Source organism: Peromyscus eremicus, chromosome 8a (assembly GCF_949786415.1).
Source record: "Peromyscus eremicus chromosome 8a, PerEre_H2_v1, whole genome shotgun sequence".
NCBI lineage: Eukaryota > Metazoa > Chordata > Mammalia > Rodentia > Cricetidae > Peromyscus > Peromyscus eremicus.
Genome location: NC_081423.1, coordinates 78,106,718 through 78,125,661, shown reverse-complemented (window position 1 = coordinate 78,125,661; position 18,944 = coordinate 78,106,718). Strand labels below are relative to the sequence as shown.

Genomic DNA, 18,944 nt, shown 5'->3' with positions numbered 1-18,944 from the left:
GTACGTGGGACAGACAGCCCGCAGAGAAGCTGCAGCGGGGCACACGGGCGCGGTCTCCCGCACGCCTCCCTTGGCTGCTCCGGACTCCCCACCCCGAAACGGCCGGGCGGTCGGGCGGCCAGGCGGGCGCGGTTCCGGAGGGGTGGGGGGAGTTGGGCGGGCTGGGCGGGGAGGAGGCGGGGCTGCTGCACTGCCTTTACCCAGCTGCTCCCGCCCGCCGGCATCTAGAGCGAGTGGAGCCTCCGCCAGCTCCGGCGGGCAGCAGGCGCTGGAGCGCAGCGCAGCTCAGCGCAGCCCATCGGCCCGCAGAGCGGACTGAGCTATAGAAGCGGAGCGCTGTGGCCGGAGGCGAGCGATGAGGGCAGGTGCTGCCTGCAGCGCCATGGACCGGTCACGCCTGCTGCTGCTGCTTCTGCTTCTAGGGGTAAGTGGTAGCGGGAGGGACGCCTGTTAACCTTTTCCAGGAGCCGAACCCCAAGGGGATCCGAGTGCCACCACCCAGGAAACAGAATAGGACGTCTAGGTCCCAGATGCTGGAAACTGGTGGCGGAGGAGCTGCGATGCCATGGCCCACAGGGGCGCTTCTAAGCTTTTGGGACTTTCAGAGCGCAGAGGCGAACCAGTCCCAGGATAGAGATGCGGACAGGACTGTGACACCGATGCTGGTCTTTGGTGCTGCTGTTGCTGCAGCTGGTCTTTGGATACTGCGGTGGGGACGGTGTAGGGTACTGGGAGGGGTTTCTCGGAAGGAGGTTTGGGAATTACGGGAGCCTGGGTTCTTTTGACGACGGCATGTGAATTCTGGGACTTTTCCCTTTAGCATCTTAGTCCTTGGGGAGTTGTAGGACAGAACCGGGGAGAGAAAGGAGGGGGATGAGAGCGGCGCTAGAGATGTGAGGGGCTAGCGATGGAACAATGGGGGAGGGACTGGAGGCAGAGGGGACCGGGCATGGACAATGGGGACCGGCCAGACAATGAGGGGGGAGGGGCGTCGAAGGGAGCGATTCGGGAGTGGCAGAGAGGTTGAAGAGCGAGAAGTGGGCTTCAAGGAGGGCAGAAAAGAAACTGCCACAAAAGAGGTAGAGAGATGGAAAGCGGTGCGTATCCTAAAGTGCTCGGGGCCCCGCCTGCCTACTCAAGGACAGTGGGATGAGGACAGCCCAGACACAGACGTTTCCCGCGTGGGTTCTAGCGCTCTTTCTCGCGGCCTCGCCCAGTCCGGGAATTGCATCTGGGCATGCCAGGCTGGGAAGCGAGCGCCCACTTCACTGGGACAAATCCGGGAGAGACAGAGCCAGCATCCCCCTACCCCATCTGACGCCTGCCGGGTCTAGGGATGCGGAGCGCGCTGGGACGCTCAAGGCGGTGACGGTTCCCGCAGAGCACAGCTCGGGGAATGCACCAACTCCAGGCGACCCGCAGGGGGCACTGCGGGGTGCGGGATTGCTGTTAGCAGCTGCGTGCGCGCCTGGGGCTGCGTACTGCGCCCCTCCTAAGTTAAGCAGCCCCCCCCGCCCCCCCCCCCGGCTCTGCGCCCTTCCAGCTCCTTCCGGTCCAGAACTTAATAGGGTCATCATCCCGCCCACACCTGGCTAGGCTGAGACAGTGGCCGCTTGGATGCTTCGGATTCGGTCATCAGGTCTTGCTAAGAACCCGAGTACTCTGGGTATTTCTGATCAGATCTTAAGAAAGGTTGGCAATGAAAGTGGCATCCTCACTCTTCCCTCCACAGTTTTCTTCATCTGAGCACTGTGACCCCAAAGCTCCATCTTACTGATAAGGGAGGCAGAGACTTTTGAGTTTAAACAAGTTGGCCAAGATCTCACAAGCAAGTTGGGCCAGAGTCCTGTGGCTGGATGGACCCTCACCTCATTCCAGCTCTGTGCTCTCTCTACTCAAGGGTGCAGCTGGGGGTGGGGGGTCAACTTCACAGCAGGGATGGGGTGACACCATCCTAAGGGATAGGCAGAGGTGGAATCGAGAGGATGGAGAACCTCTTGAAGTGTCGGTTTCATCCTCAAAGCCCAAACCTGGTTCCTTGGAGCTGTCAGCTGAGGCTTCCTCCGGGGATTTGGGAGTGACTGCAAGGGTGTTTGTGCCTGGTTAGAGATGCCTTGGGCGCTGTGTGGTTCCGATCCTGGAGAGATGAGGGCGTGGCCTCTGGACCTGGACAGGAGGATATCCCTAAGTTCAGAAAAGGCGCGCGAGGAGGCCTCAGCAAGGTGGACCTGGAACAGAACCTTCGGACCTGAGCCCCCGGGGCTCTGCTTTCCACCTCTGCCCCAGATTGTTCGGTATGAGCCAGTTCAGCGGTCCGAGCCTCTTCCTGCGCTGCTGAGAGAGTGCTGAAACCAGAGCGCATCCCGGCGAGTCTGCTGGCGGGCCGCGCCGGTAATGGAGGCACTTTGTCATTCAGACGTCTGTAACCGGAGCCTCCGGGCTGGCTAATGCTCCTAATAGGGCTGCAGCAGCGTAGGCAGCAAATGGGCAGCGTGAGCGTCGGGGCTGGAGCGGAGGGTGGATGGTGAGGCGGCTCCCGGAGGGAAAAGCCTCCACCCTACCTGGCCAGCCCAGCCTAGTTCCAGCACATGGCTTCCTCCCTAGTGGATAAGTTAGAAGAGAGGACATAATAGCGTTTGTGAAGTGCCTACTCCGGGACCTGCATTGTCCTAGGTACTTTTACGTTGCATACTCCTTAGGTTCCAGCAAGGTAAATTTAGTCATTCCCATTTTACAGGTGAGAGGCTGATCCCCAGGAAACTTAGGCAGGACACCAGGCTCCCCAGTTGGAAAACAGAGATGGCCTGTAGGAAGCTGGGAGTCAAGGCTCTGGTTTTTCCTCATGCGCAGTTCCTTTTCAGCTTCCCTTTACTTACAGATCATGAAAGGGGGTGTGGTCCTGAACTGCCACTGGCTGGGTGGGTTAGACCGTGCCCTGTGCCTCTGAACTGAGCCACTCCCCTGCTCCACGTGGGCAGAGCCCTAGCCTCTCCTCAAGTGGAGACAAGGCAGCTTCTTAAGGAATCAACAGCAGTCTCCTTCTCATGACTCAGTGGCTGTCCAAAGGGGTGGGGCGTGGGGCTGGAAGCCAATGCCTATCCCTGGGTTTGAATCTAAGGCTCTCCAGATTGTGGAAAACCTCTCCTACCCCATACGCCTCAGACCAGGTTTTTGTTCTCCAAGGAGCCTTCTCTGAAGCTGTTGTGAATGGTCAGGATTGAGCCCATGGAAGCATCCATAGAAATGCAAACAGTGGTGTGATTTCTGTTCCGACCAAGCACTGAAAAGCCCTGCAATGACAGAAAGAGATGGCAAACGTTCTGAAAGATGGAGAAGTCATGCTATCAACTTGGAAATGAATACATGTAATAGATATAACTATCAGGCAAATGGGTCTGTCACTTTGATACATTGCTCAATTTGGATCGGATTTTGGAGCAATTAGCTTGAACTCTAGTCACACTTTCCTGCTTGGCGGATGGCTCCTTTTCTGTTTTGACTTTCCTGGGGTCAGCCACTCATACTCCCTAAGACACGCTACTTCCTCAATAACTACCATTGATTGGACTCCTACTGTACGCCAGACAGATCTGCATGCATTACTTCACTCAGTTCTCACAGCAACCTAGTGCAGCAGTCTCACTCGGCCCAGTGTTTTAGATAGGAAAGCTGAGATTTCGGAAGAATAAGATGCTCAAAATCACAGACTATTTTGCAGCAAATCTAGGATTTTATGGTAGAGGACATAAACCAAGTGCAGATGTGGATGCTGATTATGTGGCCTCAACTGTAAATACAAGTCCTGAAAGGAGGGGGGAGGCATGGGGAGAGCAGGTTCTCCCGCAGAGATGTTTGCCCAAAGCCACTAAGTCTCCCATAAGGACCATCCAGCTCCACCCCCCAACTCACACTCTCCAGCTCTCTGCTGACCTCGGTTTAGTGGGGCATAGTACATACCCCAGGTCCACAAAGGGAACACATACTGGAATAGAGAAGAGTCATTTGTTTGTTTGTTTGTTTGTTTGGTTGGTTGGTTGGTTGGTTTGGTTTTTCAAGACAGGGTTTCTCTGTAAGAGCCCTGGCTGCCCTGGAACTCACAGAGATCCCCCTGCCTCTGCCTCCCCAGTGCTGGGATTAAAGGCATAGGATACCACGCCCACCCAGCTAAAAGGAGAGTTCTAAAAAACATTGACTCCATACTCACCCATTCATTTAACACAGTAGTTTGAAGCAGGTGCTGTCATGATTACCTACTGGTAGGAAACAGAGGCAGAGAGAAATTAAAAACCCGTCTGTCACTCTGGCCCTCACTGATGAGGGACTAAGATCAACTGGAGAAGTGGAATGGGCAGTGATTATGCCCAGATATTTGACTCAGGTACTGTTCTTCTGTGTTAGCTCCTACTACACAGACAGACAGACAGACAGACAGACACACACACACACACACACACACACACACACACACTTTTTTCTCTCCTCCCCCCTCATCTCCATTTCTCTCTGTGTAGTCCTGGCTGGCCTTGAACTGGAGACCCTCTTTTCTTGGCACCCCCTTATGCAGGGATCACAGGCCTGTGTTCACCTGGCTCCCAGACAGCTTTTTTTTTTTTTTTTAACCAAGTCCAGTGACATCATTTTAAAGACTGCATTAGATCTGACACATTATGATTCTAGGAGAGGGACTCTTCCGGTCACAGTGTGATAGGGAGCAAGAAGTGACAACTGATACCCTGACAGGAAGAGAAGGGACAGGAAAACTATCAAAAAAGCTGACAAAACGACAAGAAATGTGGTCATCTGGGACCAAGAACACGAGAGCACTGCTGCATTGCAGCCCTGAGTAACCACTGGTGTTAACAGCCAGTGCCCCGGTGATGGAGGAACTGCAGAGGCAGAGCAAGGTACAGCCCCCAGGTCACCAAGAAAGACACCGGAGGACACCAGCACACTTTTTTGCCCCCGAGGACACAAAGTTAGCCTTGCAGACTTCTAGGCAGCTGAAGGCACATGGCAGCTTCCTGTTCTGAAATCACACAATTATGAACATTGGCTCCCTACTCTGTGCCAGGTAGGGCAGGAGATAGAAGGTCAACCTCATGTCCATAGCTCTCCCTCTAATCTGGAAGGGGTGGGGATGACAGGAACACTTCCTAGAGGAAGTGATATTTAAGTAGAGCCCTAAGTGATGAGAGGAAATGGGAACAGACCCTTCTGGCATCTCAGCTCCAGAGAAAAGCTCGTCTCAGGGCTCCTGGTCTGCAGATGTTGCCCACCAGCGCTCACTCCTACTACTGGCACCTGGGAGGAGATGGTGGTAGCTTCCTGTGCTTCCTGCGTTGTTCCTACTGGGTTCATGGAGACCACGTTGCCCCTAGGGTACCACCCAGTGTCCCCCAACTTCTATATTTCCTTTCCCATCAAACTCGGGTGAGACCACAGGGTTTGGTTTGGTTTGGTTTGGTTTTGGTATCTTGGCAAAGATCTGTCCAGCATGGAAGCTGTAGAGGAATGCCCAAGCAACCTTGTAAAGCTCCCTGGTCTCACGACAAGAGCCCAAATTGCTCAGCATCGAATGGGGTGTGTGTGTGTGCAAGGTCTGGAGCCTGCAGAGAAGGCTTTGGAGTTTTATTAGACATTAAGATCGTTCTTGAAGGAACAGAAACAAAGCGAGCCTCTGGCAGCCCCTCCCTCTGGGGAATCTGGTGCTAAGTCGTTCCATCCATGAGCAAAGAAGCTTTAGTGGCAGGAATTTGATTCCCCTTCCCCCCGGCTCCAGCTCCGTTCCCAGGGGCCACATGGGAGGCGAGGGTAGGTGATGGAGTCAGGCTAGTGACGGGAAGTCAACTCTGGTGGAACAGAGTTGCTGGATGGTGAGAACAGCTACTGATAACAGGCATCCCTTTCTCCCTGTCTTGGCACCAGACTTGCCCATCAGCCTGTCCTTTGCTCTGGCACCAAGCTGTCACTGTCTTTGTCTGCAGAGAGGTGAAAGCTCCCAAAGGAAAACCAGGGCAGGACAGAAACCTCCAGTACGGAGTCAAGATTTGAACCCAGGCAGGCCTCTGGCCTTCTGCTCTTGGACATAGACAACTCCCTTTTGATATTTAATATGAGGAACGAGACCTGGAGTAGGACCCTATTCCCCTTTGTTAGGAAAAGGCCCTGCCGCTGGGTAATCGCAGCCCTGCAGGTGTGAGGCTTAGCAAATGGAGTGTGGGCCAGGTTTCAGCTCCACTGGCCCCCTTGGCCAGGAGCCCTGTACAAGCTGCAACCTGTCCAGCCATTGTGGATGTCGGTCTCAGGCTGCCCTCCCCACGTGGTGTATCCTCAGGGCTCCATAAGGGGCTGTAACCCCAAGGTGAACTTTGCAGAAGGTTAGCCACGGAGGCTGCGACCTCACACCCCAGCAGCAGTCAAGGGCACACTATCTCCCCCCCCCCACACACACACAGCCTTCCTTCCTGCCAGCTTTGATCCTCCTAATGCCTCCCGGGTGAGCTCATCCCAGCCCAGGTGGTTCCAATAGAAGGTATTAAGAGGGAGGTGTTTGATCCCCTGGAAGATACCCCCCCCTTCTCCTGCCAGGCTGACCCTCTGATCTTCTTCCACCTAGGTGTCCCTTGAAGGTGCCAAGGGGACATGTTCTACAGGCTTGTACACCCATAGCGGAGAATGCTGCAAGGCCTGCAACTTGGGCGAAGGTGTGGCCCAGCCTTGTGGAGCCAACCAGACCGTGTGTGAACCCTGCCTGGACAGTGAGTATAGGACAGCAAATGGGGGAAGGTGTAGAACGTACAGAACAGACCTTGTAAGTGTTCCGCCTCCTGCCAGGTCCCCTGCCAGCCTCTGTATGGTCACCAGAAGTGAGCAGGATATGATATAAGAGGCAGAGAGATGCTGAGTATATGGGGCAGTGTGTGGGCAGAGGACTTGGTGGGAGATCCCCAGAGGGGTCCCCCTTTCCAGCCCCCAAGCAGAGAGGCTGGTTGGTAGAAGAGTGTGGCCAGGCAAGGAGAAGCTGATGCTCAGGCCAGCTAAAAATACCTTCTGCACTGCAGGATCAATGGTTGCAGCCTACCCTCTGTGGGTTTGGGGGGAAGGGAAGGAGAATCAAACCTGGCTGCCGGGGAAACTGACCTTGGGGGATCCTGGGAGGGTGTGGCTGCTGCTCCTCCAGGCCACTCTTCTGTAGCTTTCTGATGCCTGGAGGGACAGAGGCTGGAGCACAGGGATGTCCTTACTATGGGATGGCACCAGCTGGGAACAGCAGAGGGGAGCTACCTGGCATTTCCTTCAGAAGGAAGGAGTCCCGTCTTCCAGGAGTGGTGGAGAAGGGTGACAGCCCTGTTCCCATCCTCATGTGAGTTCTGTGTCCTGTGGGACCGGGAATCTTGGTCTCTGCCGCTAGGTACCTCATTGCTCTGCTGCCCTCGGGTCCCCAGGGCAGAGCTGCTTCCCTGTCTGCTGCCAGTGGGATCTTGCATCTGCCTGGCACTCAGTCCCCACTCGGAGGGCTGCTAGAAACAGAATACAGAGCCGGGGACTCTGAGACTACCTGTTAGTCTAGTCTTAACTCGGTATGCTCCCTCCCGAGTCTGTCCCATCTTCAGACAACCCCAACTCCTTAGTGTTCTTAAGCACATGTATTTCTATCCCAGTGCTTGTGACTTCTGTAACCCCAGTCTCCAGCAGTAGGACACCTGGGCTCGATGGGAAGGCTCTGCCCCCCCCCCCCCCCCCCCCCCCCCCCCGGTTGGAAGGTAGTACCTGACCTTCCTTGGCTTCACGGAGTCTATCCCAAGGCAGAGTCAACATCATTGCCTGGATGTAGATGCCGTAAGCCATGTTCTGTCTCCATCCTGTGCATCCTTTCTCAGCAGCTGGTGGGTTCGGAGCTCAGGGGAGGGCCATGTCAGGAATTAGGGAAGAGGAAGGGCAACAGGAACTAAGGGCAGCTCAGAAAGGGCTGCTGCAGCCTCTCCACCTCATTCCCTTCCTCTTTCCTCCCCTTGGGTTCCCCCTGCCACACTCCCCTCCAGCTGTGTTAACAGGCTGCTTTTACAAGCCTACTTTATGGGCTGGAGACCCCAGCGGACTTTCCCTCCACCCTCAAAAAACGTTTCCACTAGGAACCCTGTTAAGCTCCTGCCTTCATGCTCTGCCAAAAACGACCACAGTTTTCACACCATCCAAAACCTAATCCCAGGAGCCTTCCGGCTAATTTCTGCATTTTCCCCAGGAGCCAGCTTGCTCTTTCCATCCACTGTGACTAGCCTCCACCCCACCCCCACATAAGCACCCTCTCATTTGGAGAGGTCAGATGTCCTGCTAGACAGGTGCTTTCTGCTTTCTGTATCTCAACGACCAAAGACCACCGTCCTTACCTCTGCTCATCAGAACTCTGTGGGGGTGGGGATGTTACTTCCTTATTTAGTTTTGAGACAGTTCTTACTGTATAGCCCAGGCTAACCTCAAAAAATCACCATGTTGAGCAGACTGGCCTTGAATTCACGAACCTCCTGTGTACTGCCATACCTGGCTATTATTTTCTATTTCACGGAGAAAGGAAAATTCTCTGAAAGGTTAAGTCACAGACCTAATAAGTGATGGAAGTGAATTTTGAAGCCACATCTGCCTCATCCCCAGGACAAGAAAACCGGGTACCTCTGGAGGAACTGACTAGAAATGCAAGTGTTTCGCAGTCTTCCGGCCCTTCTGTTTTCTCTCTCCTGTCTCCACTCTGCCCGGTTAACTCTTCTCCATCCTTTGCCTCACCACCGCACCCACACTTGACAGGATACGATCCTGATGCCTTTAGATGGTGTCAACATGGGATCCCACTGCAGGTCCCATTCTCCACACCTATACTCTTTACCTTCACCTCCGCATGCCAAGCCCTCCCTCATTCCTGGTCCTCAGCTTCTTCAATACCCTGAGCAAAGACAACTCCTCCTGTCTTCATGATGGCACAAAGTTCTCTCCCTGGGATGTAAGGGACTGAGAGCTGGGTCCACCCCTTCCCTGATCGCTTCTCAGGAGGCAAGGAACAACCCCCCCCATACACACACACACACACACACACACACACACACACACACACACACACAGAGCCTACTCTGAATTTCCAGAGTTCATATGCCCTACTTCACAGTGAGTCCAGAGTGAGTTTGGGAACTGTCCCTTTATACTGCCAGGGAACTGTACATGCAAGTCTCTGATGCTTTCTAGCTCCCATCTTTCTTGCTGTCCCTGAACTGTCTTGCTCAGAGCACTGGCCCTGGTCTTAAGAGCCATGCTGCTAGCAGTTAGTATGATAAGGCGTTATTGGTCAGAAACTCTGCTGTCACTCCTAGTTCCTCCCATTTTGACCCTGCCACCCACCCCCACCCCCTTGGGAAGAGGGCCCGAAGGACAGCTCAGAGGCTCATGGGTGCACAGCTCCCCTCTGGCCTGTGCGGGAGGCTGGATAGGACCCACATTCACATTATTCTTTAATCATGCTGGGAACTAGGTACCGGGCTGGGAACTCTAAGGCTTGCCCAGGAAGCTACCGGAACAGCTGGGACCTCAGGAGCCCTCAAGCTCTTCTGGAGTAGGGATCCTGGTCTCCTTCCCAGTAGGCTGCCACACCAGCTTCCACAGGCTGAGGGTGAGAGATTGCAGAAAAGGGAGTGGAGGTCAGTAAGAAATCGAAGCTGAGACAGAGTAATAGCTCTAGCTGGGGCTGGGGAAGGAGGGACTCCAGCCCTGTATTCAAGTGACCCAAACACCTTCCAAGTGACTAAGTTCTGAGGCTGATGCTTCCCCTTCTGTGCCTTTGTCCTCAGGTGTGACGTTCTCTGATGTGGTGAGCGCCACCGAGCCGTGCAAGCCGTGTACCGAGTGCCTGGGCCTGCAGAGCATGTCCGCTCCCTGCGTGGAGGCAGATGATGCAGTGTGCCGATGCGCCTACGGCTACTACCAGGACGAGGAGACCGGCCGCTGCGAGGCGTGCAGCGTGTGCGAGGTGGGCTCAGGACTCGTGTTCTCCTGCCAGGACAAACAGAACACAGTGTGTGAAGAGTGCCCAGAGGGCACGTACTCAGACGAAGCCAACCATGTGGACCCGTGCCTGCCCTGCACGGTGTGCGAGGACACGGAGCGTCAGTTACGCGAGTGCACGCCCTGGGCCGACGCTGAGTGCGAGGGTGAGCGCGGTTCTGGGCAGGGCGGTGTGGGGGTGCAGGGCTGGATTGGTGAGGAAGGGCGCCCTCTAGGGGTCATAAGGGTCCCGGCGGGCCTTCATCCCGCAAGCACCCTCTTTGAACCTTAGTTCCCTCCTGATAAATGCCCAGAGAGGTGGCGATTCCAGATTCGACCTCACCGCAAAAACCTTTTCACTAAGTCCTTCTTTGGACTGACGTTGGGAAAGCCTGGCTTACTGTTCACTGGAAGAAGTCTTCCTAATTCCTCTCCCAGAGATTCCATGCACAACAAACGGTACCTGGAAGGAGCTATAGATGCTAGAGCCTGAAGCAGGTCTCCTTAGCATGAGGCAGGTTTTCTGAACTGGAGTGGGGCTGGGGACCTACAGGAGTAAGGACCCTGCAGCTCTGAGGCCAGATGCAGGTGACAATGATGCCTGTAGCAATCCCAAATCAGATCAGCTCTGCGAGACATCAGGGAGGTTACTCTTGGCTCTGGACCCGGTTTTGACGGCCACAGGGTTGTTGGGGTAGATGGCACATTCCTCTCATGGTGTCTGGGGAGGAGGTGGAAACATTGTGGCAGTTTAGTAAGATGGAGTTGGCTGCTGTAAATGGCCAGGTAATGAGAGAAGTAGTTTTGTGGAACAAAAGAGGAGTGGTATATATGGGCTGGGGGTGGGTAGGATAAGGTGGGACATGCCTGGAGGGCTCTTGTCTACTGGGGGCGGTACGAGCTGGGTGGGCCTGCTTTATCCAGATAGCTCACCTGAAGGAGATAGGGGGGTCCTGGGAGAGGAGGAGGCACCTGGGAGCCAGGGCACAGCCACCATGGTCACTGGTTGGTAGTGTTCATCTCAGAGGGGACTGGGAGGGAAGTGGGCGGTGCTTTTCCATTCTGTCCATCAGCCGGTGGCCACGCCCATGGACCTGTTGTTCCATGAACTCTAACCTCAGGTTGTGCTCACACGGAGCAGGCCAGAGTGCCGTCTTCAGGGAGTCCCTAGTTTTCCTGGAGAGGGATGGCCTTTGGTACTGGTCCAGTGAGGGGTGCCCCACAACCCAGCCCCTAGTTCCTGGAGGGAGAAGACAGCCCCAGCTTTGGAGATTCTGATGGAGGCGGCACGGTTTCTGCCTTCCGTCAGCCTCTAGCTGAGTAGAAGATACAGGTCCCCTGTCCTTGCTGGGGGTAGGGGGGGCCCAGGTCCTGACAACCAGCCAGAGCCTCCCCATACCCAGACTTAAGCTTGCTCAAGTAACAGAGTGGAGAAGGCTGGTAAGCCGCACTGAGGACCTAAATAAGTTTGCAGTGTTCTTTATTGAATAGGTGGAGAGGGATGCGGTGGGGCATAGGCCCCGGGTGGCTCTGGTGGAGATTTTCACAGGCCCCAGAAGCTAGGCTGAGCTGGGAGAGAGCTTCAACAGCCAAGCAGCAGGCGAGTGGGCAGCCCAGTTCTGTGCGCAGGTCTGAATCAGCCTGGGGTACAGGGTCAGGGGTGTGTTTAGAGTAAAGGAAGGGTCTAGTTGGAAAAGGAGAAGACCTCGCTGTTTAGGGAGTTATTTCCTCCCAGATGCCACCCTACTTTCCCATCTTGGCAGAAGGCACCCTGGAGGAATGTTTATCCCTATATTGTTCTTCTTTCTGTTCCAACCTCCGAAGGGTTAAATGTTAGCCCGGAGGCCAAGCATCCCTTTCAGGAAGTGGAATTTGATTCTTGAGTTGGCAGTCTAGTCCAATGTAGCATACTTTCCTGCATATACATTTCAGGTGTCAACATGGTGACTCACCCAGCCTTGGGGCAGATGCCCAGCCCCTTACCACATTGATGTTTCAGAGGGGTCACCTGCTCCCTCTTCCTCCTGATAGCTCCCATTCCGGAAATGGCTGTCAGGACCTGCCAAGGGCTTAGCGGGTCGGAATGCTAGGGGACAGGGCCACATCTGGATCTCGTCTCCACCCCCATCAGAGAGGCTGGAGAGGGTAAGGGAAGGTGTCCTGGACACTCGACACTGTTTTCAGCCCTACTCCGAGGCTCCTTCATTTCTATACCCCTCACCCACCCACGTCAGCATCAGGGTCAGGGCTGTCAATCTGAACTGAGTCATATCTACAGCCCCGGGGCTCAGGCTGTACCCCCAACCGGCCCTGTTACCCTAGCTCATCACAAGAAGGCTCTAGGGTCCAACACCCAGACAAGACTGTCTCTTTCACTTCCCATGTCCCCCCCCTTCCAGCCCTGTCCAGTACTGGGATGGGGGAAGGGTGGGACTGGGCAGCAGATGGCAACCTCCCTACTGCCAGCCAGATGGATTCCAGACTCACATCTGGGGGCCTTACCCCTCAGAAGGTGCTGAAAATGGGGCCTTTGAAGCATTTCTGTCTCGAGCCGGGGAGGCCCAGAGGACTAGTGGGCAGCTTCAACTCCAGCTTGGGTGGGCACAATGTAGCCTGGGCGGGACAGAGCTGGGTAGCAAGGTGTCCTCCCCTTAACCCCGCTAGTATGCCTGCCCCAAGCGTGGGAAGTGAGAATGGACGGGACAGGCTGCTTTGCCCAGACAAGTATCCCCCAGGCCACCATCCAGAACCCACAACCCCTAGCACTGCCTCTGGCTGGGTGGCAGAATGGAAAATCCCACCCACCAGTGCCAGGAGGGGCCGGGGCCTCTGCCAGGAAGGCTGGCAGTGCCCGAACAGCATGAGCAGGCCTAGATGGGTGGCCAAGCCCAGAATTGCTTCTTCTGAGGCAGTAGGCAGTGCCTACTTTACAGATCCTCCCTCCACCAGCTGTCTGCTTCCTGCCAACAAGGGTGCCAGCTGTCTGACCCAGTCTTCTCTAGGTGCCAGGGCCAGGCTGTTTGGGGGTCAGGCAGCACATGAAACAACATGCTGGCCACTGGACAAGGACTGGCTGGGAGGAGGCAAGCCAGTTGTACTGTCCACCTCTGGTGCCAGCCTGGAGCATCTGAGACAGGAAAGAGGGCTGAGTGCCACCTGTATCATCTCTGATCAGGTACCTAAGTGCCACATCCTTCCAGAGGGCCCTGGTCACCAGGCCAGCGAAATTACATCCCTCCAAGCAACTGAGGCATTGCTCCAGCTTGAAACATCTCTACAGCTCAGGCTTCTTGGTGTGTTTGCCTCGTGCCTGGCTGCTGGACAGAGACTAGAATTCTGGTTCCGCAGCCCAAGCCAAAAAGTTTCTTAGAGACCATTTCTTTTCAGAGAGCCCATTCTCTGGATGGGGAAAGCAAGGTTCCGTACTGACATAAGTCTCTGGTCATACAGCCCTTGCTCTTCTCCACTCACATGACTCGTGTGCACAGTCCCAGCCCCCAACCCCATGCATAACAGCCTGGCCCCGTGTGCCTGGCACCAGGGATTGGAGGCTCACGATAAGGCACTGGAGTGTCCGAGCTAAGGGGAAGGCCTGGGTAGGTCCTAACTTCTGTGGTCCTGTTCCCCAGAGATCCCTGGCCGATGGATCACAAGGTCTACCCCTGCAGAGGGCTCGGACAGCACGGCCCCCAGCACCCAGGAGCCTGAGGCACCTCCAGATCAAGACCTCGTAGCCAGCACAGTGGCAGATATGGTGACCACTGTGATGGGCAGCTCCCAGCCTGTAGTGACCCGAGGCACCACGGACAACCTCATTCCTGTCTACTGCTCCATCTTGGCTGCTGTGGTTGTAGGCCTCGTGGCCTATATTGCTTTCAAGAGGTAAGAGGGGACACAGTGAGGATGGAGGAGACATTTGCTCCCACCGCGGCCTGAAAACACACATACTCTTTGAATTTAACCCTAAACCCATCCTCACTCACCATTTCGTGCCTGACCCTTGGGTGTGGCAGGTTGGGGGCGGTGACGTTAGAGAGTTCCCTTTCCTGTCCCGGCTCCAGCTCCTCCCCACTCCCAGGCTGCTCCCCCATTCCTTACCTCCTGCCACCTCTGGCTGCTTGCATCCTTACCCCCAACCCCACTCATCCCACAGTCTCCTGGGTATACATGTGTCTTCCTAAATCACCCTGGCTTTCATGCCACCCTCAAATTCCCATGTCACCCTTGGGCTCCTGTGGTACCCACATCAAGGAATTCAAGGCATAGAAAAACTCCCAGAAGGCATTTTCAACTTTAAATGGTTGTCCCATTCTCTTTTGTATTTTGTTTTTAAATCATCAAAGTAATACATGCTTTTTAAAAGCAAATGCAAACAAGACCAAATTTGTTTTGTGGTGCGGGGGATGGAGCCCAGATCTTTGAACGTGCCAAGCAAGCTTACTACCACTGAGCAATCGCCCCAGTCCCAAGACCAATATCTTCCAAAGCAAGAAGGAAAAGCCTCGCTTTATCTCCTCAAATCCTACCCATCATGTGGGAAATCTCTTCGGGATAACACTTTCCCAGCTGTTTATACTGTATTTTTTTTTAATACAAACACTCACACATGAATTTTTTATAATTATATGTAGACATGGAGCGCTTCCCCAATGACTCAGTGGAAACACACCGTTCACCTACAATACACTTTCCCTTCCTAATCCCCCTCGGGGGAGCTTTCCTCAGAACTCAGATTGTCTGATCATTTACAGCCTCTCATTCAACAACATGCCTGGACCGTAATGTAGTTAGCCAGTCCTCTCCTGATGGACATTTGGTTTATTTTCAGGTTTTTGTTGTTGTTGTTATTGCTTATAATTGCCAAGGAAATGTGTGTGTGTGTGTGTGTGTGTGTGTGTGTGTGTGTGTGTGTGTGTGTGTATCTGCTGCTCACATGTGGGATTATTTTAGAAGGGTAGATTGGGAAAAGGGGAATTTCTAGGAAGTCATTTATTTATTTATGTACTGTTTGTTCTGCGAACATTTACTGAATGCTTACCAAGTTCTTCTACGCCTATAGAGTATTCAGTGTGTGTGTGTGTGTGTGTGTGTGTGTGTGTGCAGAAAAGAGCACCTTATCACTTCTCAGCCTTTTAGATAAAAGCATGTAAAGCAGTGATTCTCAACCTGTGGGTTGTGACCCCTTGGGGTTGACCGACCCTTTCACGGGGGTCACCTAAGACCATCCACCTATCAGATATTTACAGCGATGATTCATAACAATAGCAAAATTACAGTTATGAAGTAGCCACAGAAATAATGTTATGGTTGTGAGGGTCACCACAATGTGAGGAACTGTGTTAAAGGGTCGCAAGCTTAGGAAGGTCGAGAACCACTGACGTAAAAACTAAGTTCCTTAGATACTTTGGAGGGCACCTGGCCTGGACCATGGGCACAGTTATGTTGGCCGCACTGGCTGATACAACCCCTCACCCGGAGACCTGGCCTGTCCCTGGCTTCCAGGTGGAACAGCTGTAAACAGAACAAACAAGGAGCCAACAGCCGGCCAGTGAACCAGACGCCCCCACCGGAGGGAGAAAAACTCCACAGCGACAGTGGCATCTCTGTGGACAGCCAGAGCCTGCACGACCAGCAGACCCATACACAGACTGCCTCAGGCCAGGGTGAGTGGGAAGGCAAACAACTGGGGGTTTAGCTATGATTAGACTACAGAAGGGCCTAACTGGGTAACTGGGTAGGAGAGGCTGGGTGGGGTGGGAGACTTGGGAAGGGGAATGTTTTCCCCTGGGATGACTTGGGGGAATGGAGGCTTTTACAAGTTGGAGCATCCAGACTCATCAGGCTAATTGTCCCCCCTGGGGGTTAATTACTGCCCAAAGTAGCTGCAATTAGCCTCCCGCGCTGGACTTCTAGGAAACAAGTGGTTAAGTGTGTACCTTAATTAGCAGCCCCTCGCCGGGCTCTAGGACACTTGCTGCACTTGTCTGGAGCTGAGGAACCCTGTGCCCTCCTCTGCCTTGATGATGGCTGGGGGGGAGGGGGGGAATGGGGGATGGGACGCTAGTGGAAAAGATGATGCCCAGAGCTGAGGGTGAGGAAGAGACAGTGAGTCAGCAAGGCCCAGGTCCCTCCCACCCAGGCCCTACCTAGGACCTCATCTTGACCATTCCTCTGCTTCTAACTTGCCGCCTTGGCCCAACCTTCTACGTGCACTGGAGGAAAGAGGGTCCAGGGTCAGGGTCTGAGCTGCTCTTGTCCTCTGCAGCCCTCAAGGGTGACGGCAACCTCTACTGCAGCCTGCCCCTGACCAAGCGCGAGGAGGTGGAGAAGCTGCTCAAAGGCTCTGCAGGGGACACCTGGCGACATCTGGCAGGCGAGCTGGGCTACCAGCCTGAGCATATAGACTCCTTCACCCACGAGACCTGCCCAGTCCGAGCCCTGATGGCCAGCTGGGGTGCCCAGGACAGCGCAACGCTCGATGCCCTTTTAGCCGCCCTGCGCCGCATCCAGAGGGCTGACATTGTGGAGAGTCTGTGCAGCAGTGAGTCGACGGCCACATCCCCAGTGTGAGCTCACAGACCAGGAGCCCCTGTCCTGCCCCACATTCCAACAACTGATGCTCTAGCCAGCCCCCACAGAGATGTCCCCTTTCCCCTGGGGTGGCCCAACAGTCAGAGCCGAGCTCCTCTGTGCAGGGTGAGCCCTGCTCCCCCAACCATAGCCCTGTTGCTGTCCCTGAGGGAGCCCTTGCTTCTGACCACACTTCCTCTCCGGTGAGAGCCGGGACCACCCCAAGCCTGTCCTGCCCCATTACCGTCTCAGGCCTTTTCTCCCTTTCCCGCCCCTTAGCTGTGTCAGATCTGGGGGTTTGACACCAGAGACGGTAACAGGGGCACCCCAGAGACTCAGGCAGCACTGAAGAACCAGAGTCATGGACTCCACACTGTGAACTGGAGAACAGGGGCACTGTGGTAGGTTAGACCTTCCTTAGTCCCTCCCTCCTCCACTCTGGCCAAAGATAAAGAGGATTACAGGCCCCTCTGAGCTGAAAGCAGGTTTGAAAGCCAGTCCCCACTCCCCTCTTACACACAGGCTAGAGAGGCACCCAGCAACAGGGAGAGCAAATGGAGGCTGACCTCCTCCTCTCTGAATGAGGGCATAGGGTGTGCTTGATGGCAGGATGGAGCGACTTTCAGAGACATGTCCGGAAGCCAAGTCTGTCCCACCCTCTACCACTTCCAGGCCCCTACCCAAGCCTTGTGCAGATGAACTGTTTGCCCAAGGCCTGGTCCATTGGCCCATCCTAATGGAGTCAGGCTAGGGCTTTGGTGTTGCCTTCCTCTGTCTCTGTCAGGTTTACCCACATGGCATTTGCAGGGTGGTGCATCTGTTAGGGTCCTCATTCTCGGTATAGGCCTGGAGCCAACGTTGGCCCCTAGAATCAGCCCTAGAGGTCAGGGACCAAGGACTCCCACCCCCCCATCCCAATACCATACACACACACACACACACACACACACACACACACACACACCATAAGATATCTTGCCTTTTCCATTCTCTTTTTGGGCTGAGACTAGATCCTGCTGGGGGTCGCTGCCAGAAAAGCATTAGAGGGAACTGAGCTGAGCTTCATGGGGGCCGCCTTCCTCGCCCCCGGGTCTGGCAGGCCAAGGACTGCTGTGTCTGAGCTGGCGTCTGTCTTCCAAGGGCCTGCGCGTGGAGGAATGCTCTCTCTCCTCCCCTTCTCGAAGCCTGAGTTTGGCTGTACCCAGAAGGCCACAGTGAAGAAAAGCAGGCCAGTGGGAGAGCGCAGCAAGAAAAAAACCAAAAAACAAAACAAAAAAAAGCAACAACCCAGATGCTGGCCTGTGGCCCGTGGCAGGTTTCTCCTAAGTTTCAAGGCCTCTGCAAAGGACTGATTTCCTGAGCACCGCCAGGAAGGGACATGAGGTCTCAGTGGCATTTTCACTCCCTCCCTGGCCTGCTCTGTTTTGCTTGCTGTTGGAATGAGTGGGCTCCCCCTCTATTTAGCATGAAGGAGCCCCAGGCAGGGTATGCACAGACTGATCACCCCTCCCCACCCAGGGTCCTCCAAACCCTGAAAAGAGACTAGCAACATTGTACACGGGTGGCGTTTTATGGACCTCAATCCAGGCACTTGGGGAGTGGGATGTTCTTTGTGTATTTATTTTCTCCCCCAGAAGTTGGGGAGCAGTGGGGAGTTTAGCATGTGTTTGGTTCTGGGGTCTCTCCAGCCTTACTTTGGGTCAAGACGGAACCTCTGACCCTCCAGCTGGCAGCTTCCAGCTCCAGACCCCCCTTCACTGCCCCGTCACCTCCCCCTTGCATCCTGTATAAGCATTTCTTGGGCCTTCCCGAAACCTACACATAAAACATAAATGATGGACATTAAAGAGCAAAAAAACAAAAGGAAAGAAAAATGGTGCCAGGAGAATTTTTTTTTCTGGAAACACCCATGTTTTGTTAGTCGGGATTGAATGTGTAGATCAGGGTCCCTCCCCGCAAACTCTCAGCCCTTATAATTTCCAATGTTCTAAGTTCCTGTCCACTTTTCTGTAAGTTTTGACAAGAATCCAGCAACTTCATATGTGCAGTCATGAGGTGGGTGGGAGAAAAGAGTGGGGGCCCTTTGCTCCCAGATCTCAGAGAGGGAAAGTTAAAAAAAAAAAAAAAAAAAAAAAAACCCACCATGCAGGAAGCTGGCCAGCTGTGAACTTGACCAGATGTCAGAAGTGAAACTGACCACAGGGGAGCCAGAGGCTTGCTAGGAGGGCCAGGTCTTGACCCCACAGCTCCCAGCCACCCACATGGCCTGTAAGACACACAAGCATACTCATACACAAGATCACACAGAACCTCTGTCCAGATGGCCCAGCAGGAGACTGGCTGGCCTGGCT

The 18,944-nt window shown here is 54.5% G+C and overlaps 1 protein-coding gene across 1 annotated transcript; it reads left to right on the top strand.

Moving 5' to 3' along the window:
- Nucleotides 1-355: 355 nt before the first annotated feature.
- Ngfr (nerve growth factor receptor) lies at nucleotides 356-17,121 on the top strand. Its single transcript, XM_059270715.1, has 6 exons — nucleotides 356-424; nucleotides 6,617-6,758; nucleotides 9,831-10,190; nucleotides 13,653-13,905; nucleotides 15,526-15,686; nucleotides 16,289-17,121. Exons 1-6 carry the CDS (start codon nucleotides 356-358, stop codon nucleotides 16,591-16,593), a joined length of 1,290 nt encoding a protein of 429 aa, XP_059126698.1. The 3' UTR covers nucleotides 16,594-17,121.
- The last annotated feature ends 1,823 nt before the right edge of the window (nucleotides 17,122-18,944 follow it).

Excerpts from the sequence above, each read along its gene's own strand:
- Ngfr (XM_059270715.1), top strand. The coding sequence starts at position 356 with ATGAGGGCAGGTGCTGCCTGCAGCGCCATGGACCGGTCACGCCTGCTG. Across the intron at positions 425-6,616 it reads TGCTGCTTCTGCTTCTAGGG|GTGTCCCTTGAAGGTGCCAA; the intron begins GTAAGTGGTAGC and ends TCTTCCACCTAG. Across the intron at positions 13,906-15,525 it reads GCCTATATTGCTTTCAAGAG|GTGGAACAGCTGTAAACAGA; the intron begins GTAAGAGGGGAC and ends CCTGGCTTCCAG.